General features: G+C 31.2%; 3 protein-coding genes across 3 annotated transcripts; 2 read left to right on the top strand and 1 right to left on the bottom strand.

Annotated features, from left to right (window-relative positions):
- Window positions 1-7,571: 7,571 nt before the first annotated feature.
- On the bottom strand, window positions 7,572-9,000 carry LOC100777204 (transcription factor CYCLOIDEA). The gene has a single exon (XM_041005945.1). The coding sequence runs from the start codon at window positions 8,998-9,000 to the stop codon at window positions 7,855-7,857; it is 1,146 nt and encodes a 381-aa protein (XP_040861879.1). The 3' UTR covers window positions 7,572-7,854.
- An 11,916-nt stretch (window positions 9,001-20,916) lies between these two features.
- Window positions 20,917-23,592, top strand: CG-1 (beta-conglycinin alpha prime subunit). Its single transcript, NM_001250387.2, has 6 exons — window positions 20,917-21,803; window positions 22,007-22,182; window positions 22,271-22,351; window positions 22,437-22,736; window positions 22,853-23,132; window positions 23,265-23,592. The coding sequence occupies exons 1-6, from the start codon at window positions 20,972-20,974 to the stop codon at window positions 23,459-23,461; spliced, it is 1,866 nt and encodes a 621-aa protein (NP_001237316.2). The 5' UTR covers window positions 20,917-20,971; the 3' UTR covers window positions 23,462-23,592.
- Window positions 23,593-24,894: 1,302 nt separating this feature from the next.
- On the top strand, window positions 24,895-27,568 carry LOC100777727 (beta-conglycinin alpha' subunit-like). The gene is given in 9 exon segments (XM_026124260.2): window positions 24,895-25,325; window positions 25,327-25,385; window positions 25,387-25,608; window positions 25,610-26,012; window positions 26,014-26,061; window positions 26,152-26,161; window positions 26,164-26,219; window positions 26,324-26,537; window positions 26,665-27,568. Coding segments are annotated over 9 exon segments (1,401 nt in total). The 5' UTR covers window positions 24,895-25,217; the 3' UTR covers window positions 26,946-27,568.
- Window positions 27,569-27,757: the final 189 nt, after the last annotated feature.

A 27,757-nucleotide genomic window follows, 5' to 3' on the forward strand; every position in this document is an offset into this window, starting at 1 on the left:
ATCTTCTTTTGAGTTTTGATTCATCTGTGATAAGTTGATGTTATAACTATAATTATAATTATAATATATTATAATAAATATTTGTAATATTAAAATCAAAACCTTCTAAGTCTAATGTATTCTTGGTACATGTATCTTGTTACTAATGTTAACTAATTAGATTTATATATTTTATAGATATATTTATCAATAAATTATATAATTGAAGGACAAAAATATTAATAAGTTATTAAATTTAGAGATGTATTTGTTATTAACTTTAGCCCATATGTCAACATCAGCATCAATTCCGTGACATTTTTATTTCTGTGTGTCACGTAAGTAAATTTCACAACGTTAATAGATGAAAGTTAACGGTAAGATAGATTTGTCTCACTTTATATATTTTTATAGACTATATTTTATTTTTTCATCTTTCAAGGATAAATTTATCAACATTATACACTTTTAAAAATAAAAATGATTATTTATACTATAAAAAAAATAAAATATTGTTTAAAATGTTGATATGATTGCTTTAACTAGATCACGAGTACATGTTTGTCACTACAACATCTATGGGGACTGGACGAACCAATTGAATCTATGAGAGGTTGGAGATAAGGTAACTAAAGAAACTTCCTTTTGGAAATGAGGCATGAATGGGGAAAAGATAAAGCTTGGATTTCCCCTTCCAATTATGCAGCAGGAAGAATTGGAAGAAAAGAAGTTCTGAGTGTGCATAAGATCGAAGTTTAAAAGGCATTGGTATATACTTTTTTGGGTTAGGTTTCGAATTTCTTCTTAACATTATTTTCCTGTGTTTTTTCAATTCCATCCTGCAGTTTTCACTTAAGAGCTTCATATATAGTACTTTAATGTTAAATTTTAGAGGTTTGAGGCTTAGCTAGCTTACACGTATATTCAGATACATTAGAAATCTTAAAAATTTGAGTGTTATTCAATATACATGTTTCAAAATTCTTGAAACATTAATTTTTTGTAAATAAAAAGAATCCAACCTGCATCCACCATCTTTTCTTTTTTAATTATCTAACTGATCTTATATCTAAAAAAAATCCTACCATATTATAGGAAGAATAATTATACCATTGATATTTAGCATACAGAATCATTATATCAAACAATAGGCACTTGGTTGTACCAGTGGGTGCTCAAACTTGGAGGGACCTGGATTAGGATTTAGGAACCATGATCAGACATATAGGAAGGTGCATTAGAGAGGTATGATATATACATATTTTAGGAAAGAAGCCACTTTGGGGCTAAGAGAACACTCGGTCAATATTTGCGTATAGCACGAGTTCACTGCTGTCGTACTATGGTACTCAATCTACTGTTAGAGCATTTATATCTCATTTCTTCTTCCTGTCAAAACCTTGCAGTGTTGAACATGACAGATCCTTAGGAACTCTAGAATTAAAGGTCACTGGGGTACCAATACCATACATGTCGAGATGATATCAAGTTCCTCGTCATTATGTAAAGGATAAATGTAATATTTTCTTGTTCTTCAAAATTAAACGTTTATATTCAAATTAGCTATATTTATAATTTTATTTTATATTATTTTCGGCTCCCTTTCATAAGTGGTTCTTTGTTTTTTTTTCCTTATTATATCTAGATTTATTAGTTTTTTTTAGAGCAAACTAGTATATTTTTTTGTTTGAACCAAAACAGTATGCTCGTATTATTATACAAGTAATTGAAATATCCGAAGGCTTTAACGATGAAATGAATTGTTTTATAAAACATATATACTCTTTGGGTTGTTTCTTTTGTCTGATTACTGTCATTAATTGTAATTCATCCGTTATACATACGAAGGATAGCAAAAATATAAAATCTGAAAACTGACTTCTAAGTAACCTTAAGACACAACTAAGTTCCAAAAGTAGGGGGAATATACAACTAGGTGTGCACTTAGAAATAGAATTCAACCACTGCCACTTGTTATGTAACTGTGCGTGCGAAAAAAATCAACAAATTTAAAACACTTGAATTATTTAGTACAGCTCATCATGATTAGACACAATTCTTGTACTGAAAATTTTATTTAATTAATTTGATATCCATGCATCCTATGAGCAAAATAATAATAACAATATAAGAGTAACATAATTAAATTATAAATTTTGAATAGTTAGTAAAATATTCGTACATTCTTTCTTCAAAATAAAGACTTGAAATTTACAATTTTTATGATGAATTAGACATTAATATTAAAATGTTTTCATTGATAAACTGTTAACGCAAACTAAAATATTATTAATTTGATGTTGTTTTGATCTTATGCTTGTTGACATTGTTAAGTTATCGTATTTGAAATATTATCTATTTGGATGTAATGATTCTAACACTATTAGTGGATTTGAGATGAACATGCATTGATGTTAAAAGAAGAACTTCAACCAATCTTAATATATAATTCTTAGTTTTGATTGTGACACTTGTTTCAGTATGTTAATATATAATTTCACATTGCTTAAAAGTTGATGTTATGGATAATTTATAAACATTATTTTTTCTTAATCCACCAAAACAATTTTTAAGGGTAAAGTCATGACAGACTATTGAGCATCAAATCAAGTAATACCTTCTTAATTTATCATGACACAACAATAACAAAATTTTATCTTATGAGATGAGATCGATTACATGAATTACAGAATACCATTTAGCACGATTAAGAATAAAAGTTTCAATAATATTAATAAATTTTAGATTTCCTTCAACTTCCTTTTTGTCTCTTTCTTCTCATTTTCACATGACTAAAATTAATGCAATATAGTCTTCTAATTAGCATCTTTTGTGGTTTTCTTTGTACATGTCAAAATCACCTTAATTAATAGATTTTTTTATTTCTTTTTTGGATGTCACATCAATCTTTTTTTATATACAATTATTCTATATTCTATCATTTCTTCCATCTTAACATTTTTATTATGCTAAGTACCCTCTTTTTTCTCTCATATTGTCTCTTTAAATCCCATCTTCCACTACCATATAATATAAATAGATATATGGTTATACGATAAAACTTATATTTGAGTTTTGTAAATACTTTGTAATCACAAATAATCTTGAATTTATTTCTCCATGTAAGTCATCCCACTTGTACGCATTCTGTGTGATTTTTAATCATTAATTTCTCCATTATTTTGTATGATTGATCTCAAATGTTTAAAAACTTATATATAAACATGTGGTATGACATATTCTCTCATTTTTTACCCCCAACCCCAAATAATCTTGTCTTTTATTAAAATTGCAATGCATATATTTTGTCTTGCTCCTACTTAAGCAAAAATCCTTTGTTTCCAAAGTCTATCTCTAGAGTCCAAGCTTACTTTTAATTGCTTCCTTTGATTCCTCAATCAAGACTATATCATCCACAAAAAGCATGCAATTAGGGATAATATTCTACAAGTCCTTGTTAAGCGTCCAAGATTAGATTAAACACTTAAGAACTTATAGTTAAGCCTTAATGCAATATTTTTTATTTTAATCCTTCAGTTCATCAAGGGACAGTGATCACATCTAATTAAGAGTTTGGTTGAGAAGTACGTAAAGTTCGATAAAAATTATTTTCACTAAGGATCGAATTCAAGTAATACACAAACGATTCAATCTTAATTTCAATACATTAACAACTTGTGTTCAATCACTTGATTTCCTTAATATAATCATAACCCAATAAAATAAAAAACTTAGTTTCACGTCTTAAAGTTCTCAAACTAATAATTACTCATTCATACAAGTCTTGTATAACATAAGTCATGTGCACATGTTTTTCTCTCCAAAGTCTTCTATTCTATTGCTCTTCTCTTAGTACAGTTTTTTCTAGGTCAATTAAAACCTAGCTATAAGCATGATACATGATGTTAAAAATCTTGACAAGTTTAGCTCTTTTTTGGGGATGTATTATAATTACAATCTTAATTGTTTGGTTAAATTTGTTTTGTAGTGTTTGGCATACGGTTTAAATAGGATAGAATGTTTTTATACTTTTATTTTATCGTGATTTCATTCAGCTCGTCCAAATAAACTTATTTTTTCCATAATTTTTTTTATAATATATTAATCATTGTGTGTCGTTGTTTATTTTTAAAAGGCAAACACTGTATACTCGTCTATCCTCATTTTCTATTTTTTGAAATTGAATTTACTGCATATGCATTTAATATGATTTGTTTTTATCAATGTAACTAATGAGAGAGGTTGAGAATTGAAATAAAATAGTGAGATATTTTGCAATAAAATTTAAAAGGTGAAATAGTTTTTAAAATGTTTAGACCAAATATATGAGAGTCATGAGAGAGTGAGGGAGTTACGCATGTAGGTAAGATTGAAAGAATGTAATAGTTACTATTGTTGTGTTTGTGAATTGTCTTTTATTATTATTATTTTAGTCCTAAGCACGTGATATTTTAGTAAGATTTAATTAATACAGAACATTAAAAGTAAAATATTATAGAACTAAATGCATAAGCTATGAAATAGTTCATATTTAATATTATTAATATAACACGTGGGGCCTTTTTGTAGTTAAACGTCAATTCAATGACGACTGATATAACAATAAACCTTTGTTGATACTTGTGTAAGTTCTGGCTTTTGAATGTCATTCCATTATTTATATTTTTTATTATAAAATAATGTAGAATGAATCGTTACAACCTCGTTTTTTTTAATAAATAGGTATTTAGTTTCAAACTATGATAAATTCCACTTTACATTTGCATCCTAAGGAAAACAAAACCCATTAAACAAGAAAGATCAGACCGTAGAGAATGTCTCGGAGTTGGATTTTGGGAGTAAAAAAGACATTCTTATTTTTAATAAATATTCTCCATTTTAATATTTATTAAATAAAAGAAATAAAATAAGAAACTAGAATAAATTTAACATCCCAATTTTTATTTAAAAATTTGAGACATTATAAAAATGGAACAATTTGCCTTTTATTCTCCTTTCCCTCTAAATTATACTCTCAAACATATCACACTATCTTAAATTCAATGTCTTGTTATAAATGTCGAAACGAAGGATTGGTATTGAGAAATGCTTGTAGCCCTCCGTCAACGCCAAGATAACGTACACAAACTAGGAGTCAGTATTCAGAAATCAGAACCGTTGCATCCCTATTAATGTTGGGACTTAAAACCCCTGATCTTAGATGTGATTTTAATCTTTGAAGCGCTAACAAGAGTTTTAAAGAATTTTATATTTTATTTTTGGTATATAAAGTTTAAGAGAGAAAAGTCAGTTCAAGGCATAAGTCATAAGACAACTTTTCACGATTCAGAGTGTATGTAGTACGTAATATATGTATAGTACTAAATGATTGTATTTATAGGAATCAAAACAAACACTTCAATTTTTTTTTTCTTTTCCAGTTAAACCAACCTGATTCGTTAGTGGTTTTGACCGTTAATTTATAAGGGTTTAGAATTTAGAAGCATGTATACATAGACTAGGATTTAATTCCCTTAAACCAATGAAATATATAGTGAGAAAGTAAGGAGTTAAATTAACTTCAAATAGGAAATGCACAGAAAAAAGATGGGATGTGAAAAGTGAAAACTGAGGCGCTATCGCTTGCAGGATGACCAAGACAGCAAGGAACCCTACATTAGCAGAACAAGAGAAAACATGCACCTAACAAAACAAGCCTGTACCAAAGTATCGAATCTATATTAATGGACCAGTTGTAATTTATATATTGGTGTAACCCTTGAATTACTTTCATTTTCATAATTAGGGCCTGCGAAATTGTCGTGCCCTACATTGGAGATGAGATCAAAATATGGAATTTTCCAAATGGCTATCCTGTCAAAATGATGATCATGAGCATTCTGTACGCTTGCGTATGATCATGAACATCATCAAATCTGTTTCTTTTTTCCTAAATCCAGCTCATTTAGCTTTAGGTTAAAAAAGACATTATAGAATCAATTTAAGTGACCCGTTAACTCAACCACTGGAAAGCTTGGTTTGTTAACCCTTTAAGCTGCCACAATTAAAGATGTAGAATAGTGACAAGGTTCAAAACACAATAAGGAAAGATATCTATGTCTCTTCTAACAATATTGAGCATGTATATATACAATACCAGTTTGTAGGAAGAGATAGAATTAAAATTACACTGGATTTCCACCCTCCTGGGCGCATAGTTCAAGTGATTGTGATAGGTATGGAATTTTTATAGATGTCATAAGTTCAAGTTGTGGCAACAACTCTTTGATACATAAAAATAATAATTGCACAGGGTTATCAAAAGTAAAAAAAAAAAAAAAAACTGTAAAGATCATCAGGTCATCAATTATTACACCATCAGATTTCTCAGAAATTATGTTGGCAAATATATTAAACAGTAATGCTCTAGTCAGAACATCAGTTACCTGCTGATCCATGCATGTTTCCATGTCTAGTACAATAAACCTAACATAAAGAGGAGGCATAAAAATGGAAAGGAAAACAGAAACTCTATAGAGTAGAAGGTCAACTTCTGTTGTAATATAGATTGTATACATAGCAATAACAATTTGAGTGCATGAATCCCTAAGCCCTAAGCATCATCCATTTTGTTCTTGCTCAGAAACTTGCAAATATAGTTACCAAAATCTGGAATGCCTTATCAAAACATCTTGCTGGTCCAATGGATTGTAGCCATATCTATGACCTCTGAAAAGCGATCAAAAGATCCATCCCTTTGAATTGAAGAAACTTGGCAGTGAAATAATATGGATACAGTTATACATAATCATCAGAAAGCTAAAATTTCAAGCATGCATGAATTTTTAACAGGCTAAAAGGAATCAATGCTTGGCATGCTAACATCGGAACATAATTAACAGTTATCCCAGTGTTTGTTGCCCATAATTTTGCCTTAAGATGTAAAGGGTTAAAATTTTCAATAGCTATATAAATACAAAAAAAAAATTCAATAGTTAATATTCTTCACTATATGTTCTGTGGTTATAAAATTACCATATTTATGATTATTCTTCACACCAAACCCTCGGTTATAATTCATACCAATATTTATGATTATTGAGTTAATTGCTTAAGAAAAACTACGAAAGTAAGAAGGTTTTAACTTATAATTGCTACCGAGAAACTATTTTCTGATACATCACAGAGCTTGTGTGAAATACGTTGTTGACTTCTATTGATCGGTGCTTGAATTCGCAGAGAATGTAAATTAGAAAAATCCCCAACATTTACAAGGATAACTGCAGTTTTAGCACAAAAAAAAAAAAAAAAACAAGGTTAACTGCAGACAAAAGCTGAATTTTTTATCCTGATCCTTGTAAACCTTGCACCAAAAGTACATCAGTGCTTTTCACCATTGAAGACTAACCAGTTACATTAATAAAAAACTAAAAGCATGAATAAAGCTGCTAGCGAGTGACTTCATGACTTTTGATAATACTTGTTAAATCAAACTTTAAATATTGGACAGATATAATACACGCAGGACGCAGCAAACCTTTATGAGAACTTTCACATGCCATTGGCTGATTATCAGCAAGAATCAGTACAAACATTGTAAAATGGGAATATAGGGCAGAAAAAAGTTTATGATAGAGAGAAGAAACACAGAACTATGAGAGATGATGATTACAACGCAAAGCACACTTGAGAATTTCGTTCTGATCAGATTTTACCGAAAACTAGCACATTTTAGTGTCGACTCTGATTGATGCACTGGTCCCAAGAATTTTCCAAAGATTTTGAATGTAGCTCTACAAATCTGGACGCAGAGAAAATCACTAAAACATCAACACAAGTTGAAAACCTGAGAAGCAGTGATTTAATTAAAGAAGAAGAAATTAAAAAAATTAAAACTTACCACGGGTTCATGAAACACGTAGATAGATTCATGGTGCTTATTCCACAATAGTTAACGGCCCCATTAGTACTCTCCCAGTTTGGAGTAGTGGAATAGGGTAATAGGGGGAACTCATTGTTGTTGAAACTTGCTTCCCTAGGGATCACAAGGTTTGGTTGAGATAACGGCTTCATGTTCCTTTTTATCATAATAGATTCTTCAATGACGTTAAAGCCATGATCTCTTGGAGCTTCATTATCATCAACGAAATAAGGGTTATAATAAGGCTGAACCCATCTTGCACGAGGTTCTTCAGGTTCAGGCTGAATGGAAGACCACAATTGGTGCAGCATTTGAGTAGTGTTTGTTGTTGCAGGGCACCTTTCATCAAAGTCTTTCTGCTGCTGCACCCTTATACTGCTACACTTCTTGAAACAAGTCCTTTCTCTTGCCCTTGCCCTTGCCCTTTCCCTTGACTCTTTTTTGTTCTGAATACAAGCATCACCCCTCTGTGCCCATTTCAGCTTCCTCCCTTTAGAACCATCACCAACACCACCACCCACCATTGATTTGTTGTTGTTGAAGTTGTTATTTGAATCCCCAGAAGGGTCGCGTGAAGACTTGTCACCCCCAGTACTAACACTACCGCTATGCTTACTTCGGGCTAGTTCTTTGATTGCATTCTCAGACTTTGTGAAGAGCCACTCAAGGGTGTTACTTGGTTTGTCAAACTCTAACATGTCCTGAAGATCAAAGAACTTCCGGGCTATTTCGCTTGATAATCTCACCCTCCGGTCCCTCAAACCCTGAGATGTGTGAATCTTACTGTGCCTGTCTTTTTTGGCTGTGGCTGCTGCAGGTTTCTGATGGGTGAGGAAATTGGAAATGCTGCTACCATAGTGGGAACCATAGTTAGTGTTTGCTGCTGCATCGTGTTGATTATCAAGCATGGCAGTGCAGTGATGATCAGCAACTGCAAAATTGGCAACGGTTTCTTCAGGGAATGGAGGAGGATCATGTGTGAGGGGAACAACAAGAGGGTCCTCAACCAGAAGAGTGTGGCTTGCAAAATCATTTTCAGATTCAATGAGAAAAGGAAGGATTGGGTAAGTAGACAAAGGGAAGTTAGGGAAAAAGTTGGAGTCATATGTGGAAGAGAACATCTGCAGATTGGAAACCAAATTTCAGTGTGGTGAAAACCCTAGCTATTATGCAGTGAGTAAAAAGATCACAATTATAACACAGAGGTAGCTTCTCTGCTCCTACTTAACGGTCCAAGTACAGTCCTACTACTCTTATATAATCATTTTCTGAGATTCCCCATCTCTATCTTTGAAAGGAGACTACTAGCTGCTAAGTACTAAGTACCATTAAAGAATTATTATTGTTATTATTATTTTTTGTTTTTTTTAAGTATATTTTTAAAAAAAGAAAAAGAGAAGTATGTATGTTGTTGAGGAAAGTGAGGACAACAGAAAGGGAGATTTAGTTTAGGCCAATGAAGTACTTAGATCATAATTTCATTTATTTTGTGAATACAACTACAATATTACCAATCTGGGTTAGGGCAGAGGCAGAAAATCTAGCTCAAGTATCAGGACAGACACCGATCAAAAGGACACAAATAATTTTTTGGTTTGTACCATATTCAAAATATTACTAGCATATTCAAGGCCATCAACTTCGAGAAGAATGTTATACAAAAATTAAGTGACATACATCAACATAAGTACATATACTTCACGGCGAATTTATTAATTATGGTAAAGACGAATTAAATTACATAAAAAGAATGCCAAAGGAAGTTAGAAAGAGAAGAGTGGTACATATGGAAAAAAATTGGGAAAAAAACAAGTGCTTACTAAGGGATAGTTTGATTTAGCTTTTAATTTAGAAGGTTTATTAATTGAACTTTTTAAGGGTAGTTATACAATTGAAAAAGAAAACAGCCCTAACTTTGTGGATCTAGTTTTGATGGGTTTTATCCGAAAGGTAATGAACTTTTGAAGTTGAGCCGTACAGGAAATGTAAAAGGTAGGTGAGAAGCTGTAATAGCTTCTCAGCTGTTTGTTCTGTAAAAACTAAACCGCAAATATACAAACTCGTCAGGAAAAATAAAATTACATTTTTTCATTTTCTGAAAAGCTGAAAGTAGTACAAATTGACTAAAAACTTGGTGTTCTTTTTTAATGCGCCCACATTACTTCATTTCAATCCCGAAAAAAGCTCATTCATCTCTGACAGCGATTGCAGCTTCCCTGGGATACATATGTGTATGTGTACTCGTTATAGTATTTAAGTACATGAATACGTAGGTGCTTAAAAAAACATTTAGTTATTTACATGCATATTATAATTCTATCTGTCACTTTAATTAATTCGTCAAAAATTGATTTCATTCCCTAGACTTTTTAACGGTTAATCTTGTACAATATTTTGCTTTTAATAAGGAAAAATGAATGATATAAGTAAAAAATAATGCGCAAATTGAATATTTTACCACAAAACAATTGTTAAGCCAGTACTATTGATATGTAACCTTGTTTGTCAAATTAAGAATAGAAATTATTTTTTTAAAATACAATATATATATATATATATATATATATATATATATATATATATATATATATGTATGTGTGTGTGTGTGTGTATAATTACTTTGAGATTTTCTAATTCCAGCCGCATGGTATAGTTTCAAAAATATGGTGCCAAGTAGATGCAGTGGTAGTGGCAGCTAGTATTCAGTTTCAGAATGCCTTAAATTTGAAGTCTCACAAGAAGATTGAAAATAAATCTATTTCATGGACTCACCCTCCAATTGGGAGCTACAAACTAAATTGTGATGGGGTAGTCAATGGTGACTTCACTACCAAAAAATAGCATTTTTCCGACAGCAAAAATCCCGGAGTTTTCAGGAATTCCTTGGGTCATGTTATTTTCTCCTTTTCTGCTATTGAACTTTGTTCTGTTGTCATGGCTGAATTGTGAGCCATTAAAATTGGTGTGCAGATTGCTTGGAGTCGTGGTTTCCAACAGTTTCAAGTAGAATCAGACTCGCAAGTAGTAGCCATTACATTGCTCACTAGTGGATGTCCTACTTACCATCCATGCCTTAGTTTAAGTCAAGAGATACTGAAGTTCCGGGAGCTTGGAGGTAGCATTCTGTGGCATCATGCCTTAAGAGAAGGAAATCAAGTGGCTTATTATTTAGCTAAGTTTGGTTTGTCCTAAGATATATAGACAGCTACAAAATTTTGAGATTGTTCCTCAATTTTTATTAACTGTAGTTTTAGCAGATGTATCATCTATCATGTTTCCTCGTGATTTTTAATGTATCGTTCTAGGGGATTTCCCCTTCCATTTACCAAAAAAAAGTTGGACTATTAGATATTTTATGCATGATAGGAGGTTTTGCCTAAACAAGGCATTGCCAATGGATGCTTTGGGGCCAAACATAGATGCATGTGAAATTGTTGTATCGATAAATAAGCATTATTTACTCAAGAGTTCGCATTGGTTGGATGAAAATGAGAGCACGAAAGACTATGTCAATTTAATTTGTTGACGCACAATATCCACGTTGTATATTGCTAAATTGTAAAATTACAATTTAGTATAATTTATGACATATATTTCAAAATAATTAACATCAATATAAGTATAACATTGTGTTATACTAAAATATTATTCAAAAAAGAATACAGAAAATTAAACCAAGTTAGATAACCCAAAGGTATAACTGGAACTCATTTTTTAAAAATATATAACATTTAATTACTAAAACTTAAATTCATCAAATTAGAATTAGACAGGAAAAATTTACCGAGACTAATAAGAAAATTAATTAATTTAGTTAATAATATTTAATTTATCCTCAATTTATGTTTTTTTTTAAATTATCCATAACATTAACGAGACATACGTTTATTCTTTATTCAAATATTTTTATTAGTTTAAATTCTTTTAATTAATTATCTCTTCATTAATATATCTATACATATTGCTTTATTTTATATTGGTTATGCTTGTCATTCTAAACCAAATTCTTTCTTGGTCGTTACATTGAAGGTGCAAGTCCAGTAAGTTGGAGTAATTGGCTTTACCTATAGAAGGGGTTAAACAGGAGACTTTTTATGAAAAGGACCAAAGGAAATATAAATTATGAACACTAAAACCACAGCTATTCAAGCCTTGGAATACAATTGAAAATATGTAGATTAAATATGATAAGAATCAACGTTAACTTATTTATATAATTAATATAAGCGCCGATTAAAAAAAATTATACAATGTAAGTTTATTTTTTATGTCTAATATGACATTCATAATATACTATTAATTTAGAAGATTATTTTACTTTAACGCCTCTAAATAGGGTATAAAATTTTCTTTCAATAAGATTATAGGCTTGATTCTCTATTTAGGTCAAATGCTTAATATATAAAAAAGATAAATTAACATAATAATTTTAATACATTATAAAAATTTAATAAACTAATTATATTAACAAAATATTATTATTTATAATTACTTAATTAAATTTACCAGTCTATTAAACTTAAAATACTTTTTGAATAGTGAATTCGGTGTAAATTAGTGATGGACAACTTCAACTCGTGCAACTTCAATAATAATGAATTTGGTACTTTGCCGAAAAATTATAGATTGAACATTCAGTTTATTTTAGTGTTAAGTTTGCCCATGGACATGATTAAGTGAGACGCTCATACTCTAGCTAAGATATCTAGATTGTTTGTTAGTGCACAAGTTTTTAATTCAGTTCCACAATGTATTAAGTATGTTCTTATGGTTGAAATAATGAGATGCTTTCCTTAAAAAAAAAAAGATTTTTTGAATGTCTAAAGTCCTAAAGACTAATTTTTTTTAATCAAATAGGTTTTTAAAAAAATCTTAATTAGCCTAGTTTATTAAGTATAAAAAAAAGTCTAAGCTAAAACTTGGCTTGATGTAGGTTAGACCAATGATCATTGTCAAAAGGTCTGACTTATTTTCACTTCTAATTTCATGTCATTACCAATCTTTAGAATTTTGAAAATCAAATCAAACTAATTGGTTGAACCTGTCAACTGTTAGATTTGAATAAATTACAGAAATGGCTTAGAGAAAAATTGGTCAAAACTGATAAATATCAATAAATAAAAAAATTGTTTCGCAGCAAGTAAAAAAAAAAGTTTAGTATAACATTATTTTGATTTTTAAAAAAATAATCTAAAGTATTTATCATAAATTTTTATTTTAGATGTTAACCCGTTATTGTTAATAAATGTTGTTATGTGTTGTTGAAACTGATATATTTTATTTGAATTTGTATGTACATTTAATTTTAAAATTTAAAACTCAATAAAAATATAATTTACTTTTATTCTTTTAGTATTATAAAGTTATAGCATTACGTTTCTTTGATATTATTGTGTGTTTTTAGTTATTGTTGTTTTTATTAACCATAATTGAATCATTGTTAAGTTTTAAATCAGTACTATAATGAGTTCAATGACTATTCTGATTTTAAAAACACTGCTAATAACTCAAATTTTATGCTATATCTTAAAGTATAAACAAAACATTCTATAATTACTGGTTTTCAAACTACAGTAGCTCTCTGTTTGCAAACACTGCTAATAATAATCATAGTTCAATTCAATTGATCATAAATTCAACTGTTACTTCTCTATCTGTTTTTATTTTTTAAGAAGAAGCAGCGCGCCAAATAAACCATGCAATATACTAGGACCACTAACCACTTTGCCCGGAATTTGTACAGAATCTAAATTGATTATAATGGCTGTTTAATAAAATATTGCGAGGAGATGTAAAAAAAAATTACTCTTTTAAGATTTTGCCAAGTTATCTAAAAAAAGGGAAATGGATGGACCATGCATGTTGGGTGATACAAACCTCACAATAAGAGATATGCACCCTACTGTCTCATAGTGGACCGGCTAGTTAACATAGCAATAATTGCATTGATAGCTAAGCAACAGTTGGCATGCATCCAATCCATCAACCTAGAAACTAAACATTTGATCTTTGATGTGCGTGTTCACTACACTGAATACTAATAGATAGATAGATATCTTTCTCATCTTTCATTGAGAATATAAAATTGTGATATACATCTGAATCCGAAGTAGAATTGGTAAATTCATTGGGTCACCCGATCTGGTTCAGTCTGGATTTTTTTGGGTCAGGTTAGGTTATCCTGTCTTGAATTTCTTGTATGTTACAAATTTGATGATCTAAACTAGCTTTTATGCTAAGCTGGTATGTCAATATATAAATTAAATACGTTTTAAGTAAAAATAAATAAAATTAAACTTAAACATGTTTGATTTGTGGCACCATAAGGAAGTCTTGCTTACAATTAAAAGAATTGCGCCATATTTTTCCAGTAAAATACTCACAATGAGGAGTATATTACATGTTTTTCCCCATTAATACTTATAGAAATATAATAATCTATTTTTTCATTTCTTCTCACCTCCCCTTATTATCTGAGTAAGGCAACTTGCTTTTATTCTTTCGATCAAATAAAAATAAGAGAACTTTTCTCTTACAAATCGTAATATTAATGTGTAGTGTTTTGATTCTCCTAATTAACACAATCTTAGATTCTTCTTCTTTAACTCGTCTCTTTTTAGGTCTTATCAACACAATCGCAGAGTCTTTTGATTTATGTTTTCAATTCCTTTTTCAAATATTTCCGCTCATCAATAGCTTGATTAGAAGAAAGTAGTAATTATTTTTTAGAGCTCTTCATCAAAATTATAAAAAGAAAAGTATTTTTATACTTAATTACTTAATTAATTAGCAAACCATGCTTAATATAAAATGCATTAAATGATGAGCTAAACAATTGCACGTGATGTCATTCACGCACCTGTCTTTTCAATTTTTTTGGCTACATATTATCGGATTCTGCAACCTTTTCAAAATGACTGGTAACACCTCTTGACGTCCTCCAATTCACGTGCAATTTTATAAGTAATGTTTGAAAAAAAAAAAGAGTGAATTATATAATATTAAAAGTGAAATTTTATTAATATAATATTAGAGGAGATAATAAATAAATAACAATTTTATAAAAATATTGAAAGTAGGAAATAAAAAATTATAAAACATTGTACGTCATAAGGAATAAATTCAAACGCTTCTTCATCATTTAAAAAAAAATATTTATAAGCCATAAAAATAAATTCATTTACTATATACTTTTATTTTAATTACTTTGATAATTTTACAAACTAACCAAAATAAACTATAATTTAAATGAAAAGAAATGCCAAAAATACTATTGTATCTTGTTCTTAATTGCTCAGTGCTAGTAGCTTCATGTTTACTATTCTGACAAAAAGATCAAACGTGCAAGTAAAACGATATGAGTATTAAAGTCGTAGAATATTGACATGATTTGTTATCTAAAACTTATAGAAATTGATGATTAAAGTGATTGACATGTAATGAAAAGTAGAAGATTATACTAGAAATGCAATGAAATGGCAGAATATCATCAAGTAAATTGTATTTAAGAAATTTATCAAATAACCAGTGAACGTACGAAATTGAGGTGAAATTAATAATGAGTGAAACATTGTTGGAATCGGATTTCGTAGGAACAACCTCTACACATGTAATCAAAATCTTAGATCACAATTCTACTTCAACGAAATTTATTAATTAAGTTGAAACTCGATCTAAGCACAAGGAATGCGCGAGCTATTGCAGAGTGCGTGCAAATACAACAGCGTTCCAGCTTGTAAACAAGGCCAAAACAAGATTCGGCCATGGAAGAGCTTTAGACAGAACTCCACACCCAAAACCGTCTCAAACGAACTTATGAATCGATCGAATGCATCTTAACCTTGTGCATTGTCCAATTATACACGAGTTTCTCCAACTAAAATTGTTATTTCAGCTTTAGCATCTAGGGAAGATAAAATAAACCCGAATCTTATGAATATACTAAAAAATATGATTACTTATTTATTGGGACTGAGGATGGAGGCGCGGATGGATACGTACGGATATTATAATACATTCTACCCACGCATATATATAGCATATATATATCATATATGATAAATATTAATGTATTAAAATATGTTATTTAAGTTAATAATTTATATTATAAATATATTTTTTATATAAAAATTATATTTTCCTATTTTATAACTAACAATAGTGGTGTAACATAAAATAGTGAATTTTAATCCAACATAATTTATATTAAGTTTGTTTTATATTTTATTTAGGAATATTGAATTATTATTATTATTATTATTATATATATAAATTTATGAATTTGTTGACAAAAAATTTTTTTAGATTGACTTTAAATTGTAAATCATATTTTATGTTGTTTGACACTTCAATTAGTAGTGTAGATTTATATTTATTTAATGACTTATCTTTGTAATATTAGATGATTATATTTGTAATATTTAATGATGACTTAAATTTTGATAAATTAATGTTATGTTTATTTGTTTTTAATACTATCTTGAGTCTTATATATAAGAAAAAATATAATATTTTATCATCAATTTTAGTTAATAGAAAGATAAAAATTACTTTATTGTTAGATTTTATGTTTGGCCCTAATTAATAATGAGGTCTATCAATGATATACACTCATTTTTTCAAAAAGATGAGTGTACTCATTGAGCTATCAACAAAATATATATTCATTGTTTAAAAAATTATTTTTGAAAAATAATCTTCTCATATATATATAGTACTGTGTTAATACTTTTAATATTATGTTTGAATTACTTAAAAGTAAATTTTCAATTTACTTATAGTAATTTTTCTAATTAATATATTTTTTTATTGATTTATTAATTAACTTTATACATAAATAAAGTGTGAATCACGTATACGAATATGAGTATATAGATATCAAACAAATATAAAAATAAGAATAAAATTATCATCTACGTAAGTATTGGATTGAATATAAGTATTTTCTTAAAATACGAATATGAAGATGAATACTATAAAATCTTACTCGAATCGATTCTCATCCCTAATCAGCTTTCACTTAAGTGAAGATAAACTCTCACTTAAGCCGCACTGCATCTGTTGAGCTCTGGGAAAGATCTCGCTTAAGTGAATTTGAGTGTCAATTGAAGTTGCTCTCTGAAATAGATTTGGCTTAAGTGATAAGTGGTCTCGCTTTGAGCAACGTTTTAAGATCTTTGGAACATGTCTCTCTTAAGCGAGGTTGATACTCACATAAGTGAGTCTTGTCCTTCAAAAGCATTATTTTGCTTCACTTGAATCTTCATTCCTTTAATCAAAAAGCAACAAAAATCAATCAAAATGCATTTGGGTGTTAAATCAAACTAAACACTAATTATTTACAATTTTACTCACAAATAGGGAGAATTAAAACTCTAAATCAAAAAGAAATTAAAATAATTGCTTACAAAAATAAAGTGTAAAAAACAATTATATATCACTTCGAAATCTACTTCCATATTTCTCTAAATGCTCAGAGGGCGACTTTAATTCGCTTGAAATTATATTCAACATTATAGATTATATAAGAACTTATAATTAAGAAGCATGACGTCGTATAAACTATAAAGTGTTGAATGTGGTATGCTCGAGGTCAATGTCGTTTTAGGTTTCTATTTACTACCTCCTTTCATGTAAAGAATACAATTATTTTTGGTTTAAATCCACTCCTGGTCTCTAAAATTTTATAGTTGTATAATTTTAATCTCTAAAAAAATATAACACATTTGGTCCTTAATGTGTTTAAAATTTAACAATTTAATTTGGTTTATTATTTTTTTATAAGAAATATAGTTATTGTATTTCATCAAGGATAACAAATAAACATGAAAAGGAATATTATCATCATAATCATGAGAATTGAGAGCCAACATTGTATCTTGATGTCCTAGCTAGCTTAGGAGCCACAAAATTAATTTGTTTCTTACAAAATTTCACCCTAGAGTTATCTAAGTTGGATAAGAGCTGTTTACAATTGACTCGAATAATATAATTTAATGTTATTGTGCAGTTAATATTTTAACAAAAAATGGTGACATAACATGCTAATAATAATGTGGCATTAACATGATTACATGACTAATGTGTAGGAATGCAATACATATTCTTGATTTCTTGCACAACAAGAGATATCTTGTACAAAGTAATATGATACAACCTATTTAATTATGAGAACTATGTTTGTGTTTGTGTGCTTTTTTTCTTTTCTTTATTTGGCATTGTTATGTATACTATATATGTCTTATATATTGCCTTTTTTGTACAACTTTACTACAAGTCTTCTTTTTAGCTCTTTTTTATTATTTATTTTGGTTTGATTTTGGTAACACGAGAGTTACGTACAATAATTTGGTAGAAAATTATTAACGATGAGTTATTTTAAGAATTTATCTTTTCACTTTTTTTCAAAAACTATACAAATGGTAAAAAACTTTTAAATAGAATTTAAAATAACAAGTAGTTTATTATGAACACTTTTTTTAATTCGAAATAAACCTCCCCAAATTTTTTATAGTTTTTAAAAAACAATTCGTATACTTTAATTTCTAAGATAATAAAATATAGCTTTTAATACAGATATATGATTTAAATACACATACACATTTTGACTATGTTTAATATTTTATAACCAATTCCATTAAAATAAATTATTTTGTCAAACTCTAAATTAAACTAGTAATTAATTATTTTGTATGGAAATTTTAGATTTTTTTTCTACATACAATAACAAAAGTCTTTTTTTATTACATACAATAACAAAAGTCTTGACTGCTTTAACTTTTAACATTGCAGCAGAACATATTCAAGTAGAGTTTGGACGACGACAAAATTTTTTGGCTTTTAAGAAACTTACTCCACTGGGGCGTTGAAAACCTAACACAAACAGTCTATTTTTTTTTAAGAAAAAAATATATATAAATTTTTAAACTATCCTTTAATTATAATTTATTATATGCAATAAATTTATTAATTTTTTAAAAAAATTAAATAATAAATTATAATTAAATAACGGTATAAAAATATATAAGTATTAATTTTATTTTATTTTTTATAATCGCATGTCTTGTACTGGTGTTCAACTTTTAAAATTTTTCTTTCTGAAATACAATAACAGAAGTGACTCCTGGGTTGGCCGAGAAACTGTATATTACCAAACAATAACATAGAGACAATGTCATAAAAGATGCACTAACGAAAAGAGAGTGTTAATTGACAACTTTTTACTGTCGCAAGAAGTTGATACATATTTATGACTTTTAGCACTTTTTCTTAGGCACTAGTTTTTTTTTTTAACTTAATTTTATTCTATAAGCACTTAAAATCGCCACAAATATTCTAGATATATGTTTTTCTATATGCAATTTTTTACACTCAACGCTTGGTCTCCACCCTCACTTTCAGATTTGGAGTCTCCATATTTGTTGCTTTTTACCAAGAAAACTCACATTTGTTGCATTCTCAATCTTGTTTGACATCTTAAAAAAATATTGTTTTTGACAACCCTCAATAATATGTGATATTTGAAATATATATATATATATATATATATATATATATATATATATATATATATATATATATATATATATATATATATATATATATATTCAATTATTACTGTAAGTGCAAAGAGGTATTACAACTATTATCGCATGAAGATGTACGTTAAGTCATCATCATCTTTAACTTTATATATTGTTAAAAGTAGAAAAAATAGGTGATGCATTATAAAATAATTTTATAACATCATTTAATTATAAATTATTTATAATAAATATTTGAGTTTTTATAGTAATTACCTAAACAATTATATCAAGACTAATGCCTGATTAGTTGACATGACGAAATTAAACTCATAAAAGTAAAGATGTTTATGTGGAAAACTCTTATACAATTGAGCGGACTTTTTTCCATGGTAGTTCAGTTTTCTTCTATTCAATTTATTTTTTTGGTTTCCGCTCAGAATAAGAATAATTTGATAAATTCATTTTTAGGCAATTAAGAATATTTATTTGACTAACTTTTTAATTGAAATAAATTTACAATAAATACTCAATTTATCTTTCACAATCAAAAGATTGAGATGTTGTAAGATCTCCGATAATATACTTATATCTTTTCATTTATTACGTTTTCAAATTTGAATTTTAATGTGTGTTGTAAGTATAAATTTAAAATAAAAATAAAAACAATTATTATATCAAAATGGCAAAAACATTTAATACGTATTATTTAAGAAAAAAATATGTAATAATATATTTATATTTTAATATCTATTCTTATGTATTTTTTAAAAATCTATTATATATTGATCAACTAAAATATTTTTATATCTACACTTATTTTGCATTTTTATCAATTTTCTTGCGTTTTTTGGCATATTTAATAATGACTATTCTTTAATAATCAATCATTATTCTTACATGGTACATATTGTTGGAACCATATGAAGTGTCCATTGCATTTGACTATGTGGATAGTGTTTTGATCCAGGCCTCCATTTGCCGCTTATTAATTAATTTGGTAACAGTCCGTACTAATCAGTTACTTATCCTTCCTCCATCATAATTAATCTTGGTAGTCTCGAATGCCACAACACTGACTAGTCTCTTGGATCATAAGAAAAAGCCAAGGAACAAAAGAAGACAAAACACAATGAGAGTATCCTTTGCATAGCAATGTCTAAGTTCATAAAATTCAAACAAAAACGCAATCACACACAGTGGACATCACTTATCCACTAGCTGATCAGGATCGCCGCGTCAAGAAAAAAAAACTGGACCCCAAAAGCCATGCACAACAACACGTACTCACAAAGGTGTCAATCGAGCAGCCCAAAACATTCACCAACTCAACCCATCATGAGCCCACACATTTGTTGTTTCTAACCCAACCTCAAACTCGTATTCTCTTCCGCCACCTCATTTTTGTTTATTTCAACACCCGTCAAACTGCATGCCACCCCGTGGCCAAATGTCCATGCATGTTAACAAGACCTATGACTATAAATATCTGCAATCTCGGCCCAGGTTTTCATCATCAAGAACCAGTTCAATATCCTAGTACACCGTATTAAAGAATTTAAGATATACTATGATGAGAGCGCGGTTCCCATTACTGTTGCTGGGAGTTGTTTTCCTGGCATCAGTTTCTGTCTCATTTGGCATTGCGTATTGGGAAAAGCAGAACCCCAGTCACAACAAGTGCCTCCGAAGTTGCAATAGCGAGAAAGACTCCTACAGGAACCAAGCATGCCACGCTCGTTGCAACCTCCTTAAGGTGGAGGAAGAAGAAGAATGCGAAGAAGGTCAAATTCCACGACCACGACCACAACACCCGGAGAGGGAACGTCAGCAACACGGTGAGAAGGAGGAAGACGAAGGTGAGCAGCCACGTCCATTCCCATTCCCACGCCCACGCCAACCTCATCAAGAGGAAGAGCACGAGCAGAAGGAGGAACACGAATGGCATCGCAAGGAGGAAAAACACGGAGGAAAGGGAAGTGAAGAGGAACAAGATGAACGTGAACACCCACGCCCACACCAACCTCATCAAAAGGAAGAGGAAAAGCACGAATGGCAACACAAGCAGGAAAAGCACCAAGGAAAGGAAAGTGAAGAAGAAGAAGAAGACCAAGACGAGGATGAGGAGCAAGACAAAGAGAGCCAAGAAAGTGAAGGTTCTGAGTCTCAAAGAGAACCACGAAGACATAAGAATAAGAACCCTTTTCACTTCAACTCTAAAAGGTTCCAAACTCTCTTCAAAAACCAATATGGCCACGTTCGCGTCCTCCAGAGGTTCAACAAACGCTCCCAACAGCTTCAGAATCTCCGAGACTACCGCATTTTGGAGTTCAACTCCAAACCCAACACCCTTCTTCTCCCCCACCATGCTGACGCTGATTACCTCATCGTTATCCTTAACGGTTAGTATTCCTTTCCTCTCAAAATAAAATAAATGTCATTATTTTATGCGGATTAAGAAAAATTATTAAATAAATAAAAACAAAACCAACAATTTTATAAAAACTAATCTTACTATGACACTTATTTAATTAATTAATAAACATCATCACATGCTTTTACTTCTCATAAAATTATGTTATTGAATTTGTTTTGTTAATTACAGGGACTGCCATTCTTACCTTGGTGAACAACGACGACCGAGACTCTTACAACCTTCAATCTGGCGATGCCCTAAGAGTCCCTGCAGGAACCACATACTATGTGGTTAACCCTGACAACGACGAGAATCTCAGAATGATAACACTCGCCATACCCGTTAACAAACCCGGTAGATTTGAGGTACTACTTATTCTTTATAACTAATTAATTAATTATTATTCTAATTTGTTTCCAAATCTTAAGATCAATCTTTTTCTTTTCTCTGCAGAGTTTCTTCCTATCTAGCACTCAAGCTCAACAGTCCTACTTGCAAGGGTTCAGCAAGAATATTCTAGAGGCCTCATACGACGTAAGCAACCAACACACCATCTAATACGCTAGCAAATTCAATATTATCATTATCCTTATATTTGTTTCCGCGCTTGATTTTATAGACCAAATTCGAGGAGATAAACAAGGTTCTGTTTGGTAGAGAGGAGGGGCAGCAACAAGGGGAGGAGAGGCTGCAAGAGAGTGTGATTGTGGAAATCTCAAAGAAACAAATTCGGGAACTGAGCAAACATGCCAAATCTAGTTCAAGGAAAACCATTTCTTCTGAAGATAAACCTTTCAACTTGAGAAGCCGCGACCCCATCTATTCCAACAAGCTTGGCAAGTTGTTTGAGATTACCCCAGAGAAAAACCCTCAGCTTCGGGACTTGGATGTCTTCCTCAGTGTTGTGGATATGAACGAGGTAAGCAGAAAAACTGAACATGACAATTGAGTTCTATTCACTTTCTTCTTAGTTAGAGAAACCTATTCTTGAGACTTTAAATAATGATTTACTTTTTTCTTTGTTCACAAATATAGGGAGCTCTTTTTCTGCCACACTTCAATTCAAAGGCCATAGTGGTACTAGTGATTAATGAAGGAGAAGCAAACATTGAACTTGTTGGCATTAAAGAACAACAACAGAGGCAGCAACAGGAAGAGCAACCTTTGGAAGTGCGGAAATATAGAGCTGAATTGTCTGAACAAGATATATTTGTAATCCCAGCAGGTTATCCAGTTGTGGTCAACGCTACCTCAGATCTGAATTTCTTTGCTTTTGGTATCAATGCCGAGAACAACCAGAGGAACTTCCTTGCAGGTACATATTTTGTATATCACGATCAAATAGAACATGCTGTTGAAGTGTTGTTACTTTTTTTGTTTTATTAATTACATGTGAAACATAGCTGACTGAGCTATTTCTAATCCTTTGGTGATTGAAAATTTGAAGGTTCGAAAGACAATGTGATAAGCCAGATACCTAGTCAAGTGCAGGAGCTTGCGTTCCCTGGGTCTGCAAAAGATATTGAGAACCTAATAAAGAGCCAAAGTGAGTCCTACTTTGTGGATGCTCAGCCTCAGCAGAAAGAGGAGGGGAACAAGGGAAGAAAGGGTCCTTTGTCTTCAATTTTGAGGGCTTTTTACTGAATAAGTATGTAGTACTAAAATGTATGCTGTAATAGCTCATAGTGAGCGAGGAAAGTATCGGGCTATTTAACTATGACTTGAGCTCCATCTATGAATAAATAAATCAGCATATGATGCTTTTGTTTTGTGTACTTCAACTGTCTGCTTAGCTAATTTGATATGGTTGGCACTTGGCACGTATAAATATGCTGAAGTAATTTACTCTGAAGCTAAATTAACTAGATTAGATGAGTGTATTATATACAAAAGGCATTAAATCAGATACATCTTAGACAAATTGTCACGGTCTACCAGAAAAGAAATTGCATTTGTTTTTGGGTCTTTCAGACTGACAAGATCTGAAGTCTAAACAATTCTAAGAGGTATCATGTAGCAATGTCCTGCCACAATATTGAATTCAAACAGAGTGAATGAGAGGAAAGATCCTTAAGATCAATTGATCATTGTAAAATGATCGTTTATTCCAAAGTTTCAATGAATGAGTACACATCACGACTTTATATATAGTGTATTGAATCAGACGAATTAAAATTACTAACATAAATCATTGGGTGGTTAATAAACAGAACGAGCTTGAATTGCTTATTGCTTTTAGTGGCAAACAGTATTTTTGCTTTTTGCTTAAAATTTAAGTGCTGTGCCAGAAGGGTGAAAGTCCAAAAAAACCCTACATAAAGAACAATGCAAGAAAGAAGCACAGTACCAAGAAAGATACAATAGAGCAGAATTAGTTATTAAGATAAATTTAGTGCTTTTAACTAGAATAACTAGTTTTGTTGATCTAGTAATTTAGTTAATTAGTCTTATAAAAAGGATATTATGGAGACCAATCATCTATAACAATGATTATTCTTTAAACATCAAATTAGCCATTATACTTCAATACTGTTGGCAAATGAAGAATTTTAAAAATCAGGAACCAAAAAAGTTTTCATTCATACAGCAGAACACATTGTTTCTGATACATATATTTGCTTACATAAACATAAGAGTAAGTACAACAGGCTTCTACTATCTAACAAGTTAACCAGCCAGTTACCCAACTTAGTTAAAAAGCTTAACACATTGTACTTTTGTCTGAAAACACATTAATTACTACATAAATTAAAGAATGAAGTACAATTACAGATTGCAATAACTGTTGGACATTAGAAAATTCAGTAACATTAACATTCCTCCGTGAAATTTTGAATGAACACTCCAAACAAGTGTCTAAGTCTTGGGAAGAGCTTTAGTCAATATATGGTCTTCATACCACGAACCAATTGGGGATAACTAATCCTAAATACAAGTCTTCTACTCCTAGAACACCGAATGTTCTTTAACAAAAACACTTCACTTTACAGCCAATAACTTTTCTTTTTGTTTGAGTTTTCTGTGTCAATTCGTACGAATTAAACTATTAGCTTCAAGTAACATGCTAAAACAGTGTAGGAAAACAATAAACTATTCCTTTTGCACAAATCTATGGTTGGGTGCTATGGTTCTTAATTACCAATGCAACTAAACTTTTTTTTTTTTTTTAATTATAGCTTGCCTCCATAACTCCTTTAATTTGCAACTTATTAATTAGTTTGACCGTGCAGATCAATTACTTGTCTTTCCTCCGCCATAGTAATTACTATCTCACTCCGTGTGTATAACTATAACTATAAATACCCCTAATCTCACTCCTTGTTGTTTCATCATCGATCGAGAAGTGTAATGACCTAAGCAATATTCCCTACAATACAACAATACTACACTATATTATACTATGATGAGAGCGCGGTATCCGTTGTTGCTGTTGCTGGGAATTGTTTTCCTGGCATCAGTTTCTGTCTTATTTGGCATTATACAGAAGCAGCAATGCCTACAGAGTTGCGAGATCGAGCGAGCAGGATCCGTACAGGCTGCAACAATGTAAGATTCGTTGCAAGCTTGTTTCCTGAGCGTGAGGAGCAACAAGAAGAAAAAGAAGAAAGAGAACATCAACGAGCACAACCCCAACCACCACACTAGGAGAGGGGACCCCATGAGGGTAAGAAGGCGGAAAAGGAACAAGACGACCGTGAGCAACCTCGTCCGTTTCCACGTCCTAATCACAAATAGCACAAACAGCACAAACGGCCTCATGGAAATCCTGAAGAATGTGAAGGTTCGGATGAGTCAGTCACAAAAACGAAACAACCTTTATCACTTCAGCTCTAACAGCTTCGACACTCTCTTCAAGAACCAATATGGTCACATTCGTCTCTTCCAGAGGTTCAACCAACGTTCTCCACAACTTGAGAATCTTCGAGACTACCACGTTGTGGAGTTCAAGTTCAACCCCAACGCCCTCTTTCTCCCCCACCATGCTGATTCTGAATTCCTCTTGGTTCTCATTAGCCGTAGTTAATTACTACTAATTCAACATCACCACATTTGCTTCTGCTTGTATAAATAATAATGGTAATGAATAATTTGTTTGGTTGTTAATTACAAGGAGAGGCTTCATCCTGGCGATGCCCTGAGAATCCCTGCTGGAACCACTTACTATTTGGTTAACCCTGACTACAAGGAAACATTCCCGAGTAGTCACACTCGCCATACCCCTTAACAAACCTGGAAGATTTCAGGTACTGCCTTTTCTAATTCATAACTAATTAATTATTCTTTTAATTTGTTTCCAGTTGTGAAGATCATCAATCTTTGTCTTTTCCGTGTAGAGTTTCTTCCTATCCAGCAATCCTACTTGCAAGGGTTCAGCGAGAATATTCTGGAGGCCTCCTTCAACGTAAGCAAGCAACACACCATCTAATTTGCATTTCCATTTAGTGGTATGTCTAAATGACACACTAACTAAATATTATCATTAGTTATACTTGCTTGATTTTATAGACCGAATTCGAGGAGATAAACAGGGTTCTGTTGGGAGAGGAGGGGCAACAACAAGGCGTGCAGAGGCTGCAAGAGAGAGTGATGGTGGAACTGTCAAAGGAACAGATTCAGGAACTTAGCAGACATGCCAAATCTAGTTCAAGAAAAACCATTACCTCCAAAAACGAACCATTCAACTTGAGAAGCCGCAAACCTATCTATTCCAACAAGTTTGGTAAGTTCCATGAGATAACCCCCTAAAAAAAACCACAGCTTCGGGACTTGGATATCTTCTTAGTTAGAGAACCCAATTATTGAGGCTTTAAATAATGATTTACTTTTTTTGTTAACAAAAATATAAGGAGCTCTTCTTCTACCACACTTCAATTCAAAGGCCATAGTGATACTAGTGATTAATGAAGGAGAAGCAAACATTGAACTTGTGAGTCTAAGAGAACAACAACAGGAAGAGGAACCTTTGGAAGTGCAAAGGTACAGAGTTGAATTGTTTGAAGACGATATATATATTTGTAATCCCAGCAGCTTATCCATTTGTCGTCAAATCTCAATTTCCTTGCTTTTGGTATTAATGCCGAGAACAACCAGAGAAACTTCCCTGCAGGTATGTATCAAAATCAAATAAAATATACTGTTGTTACTTTTTTGTTTTTATTGCTGTGAGAGTGGAATGTATCGGCCATGTAACTATAATAATTTGAGCCCCACCCTTGCTTCTACTATGAATAAATAAATCGAGCATACGATGCTTGTGTTTTGTGTCCTTCAACTGTATAATTTTATATGGTTGGCACGAATCAATATGTTAAAGTAATTTACTTTGAATCTAAATTATCTGAATTATGACGTGTATTAAATGAAAAAAAGACATTAAATTAGATACATCTTCGACAAAGTGTTACGGTCTACCAGAAAAGCTATTGACTTTGTTTTCAAGTCTGCCAGACGACTGAAAAGATGTTTGAAAGCCACATATACAACAAATACATAAAACGCAGGCAAGAAGCAATATTCAAAACATCACTCATTCAGAGGGCTCCCTTTGATTGTGATAAAATAAATTGGAAAATTGTTATTGGTGGAAGAGAATTAGAAAGTTGTTTGGGGAGCGCACCCTGGATGACCATTGACCCGGCCAATCATCCTCCGCTACTGCGGCACCGCCTCCATGATCCTCGCCGAGTTAATGGGCTCCATCATCACCTCAGCGTCGCCCTCTGCATCTCCGATTGCCTCCGCTGTCTCCTCCTCCCCCCAAACTCAAACTAGCGAAGGAAAGAAGTCCATGAAGCGCAAAGTTGGATTAGATCACCAAGTTCAATTTGGCAATCACCTTGTCCTTCGAGGATCAACAATGTGCCCTTGAATTCGAAGCAATGTGGAATTCGAACAAGTGATCCATCCCTATCCTATTAGCGTCAGTCTAATTCCACTCAT

This window comes from Glycine max, chromosome 10 (genome assembly GCF_000004515.6).
Source record: "Glycine max cultivar Williams 82 chromosome 10, Glycine_max_v4.0, whole genome shotgun sequence".
NCBI lineage: Eukaryota > Viridiplantae > Streptophyta > Magnoliopsida > Fabales > Fabaceae > Glycine > Glycine max.

Bases quoted from the DNA above. Each gene is read 5' to 3' on its own strand.
- LOC100777204 (XM_041005945.1), bottom strand. From the start codon at position 9,000: ATGTTCTCTTCCACATATGACTCCAACTTTTTCCCTAACTTCCCTTTG.
- CG-1 (NM_001250387.2), top strand. From the start codon at position 20,972: ATGATGAGAGCGCGGTTCCCATTACTGTTGCTGGGAGTTGTTTTCCTG. The intron at 21,804-22,006 runs GTTAGTATTCCT...TGTTAATTACAG, and splicing joins CCTCATCGTTATCCTTAACG to GGACTGCCATTCTTACCTTG. The intron at 22,183-22,270 runs GTACTACTTATT...TTTTCTCTGCAG, and splicing joins ACAAACCCGGTAGATTTGAG to AGTTTCTTCCTATCTAGCAC.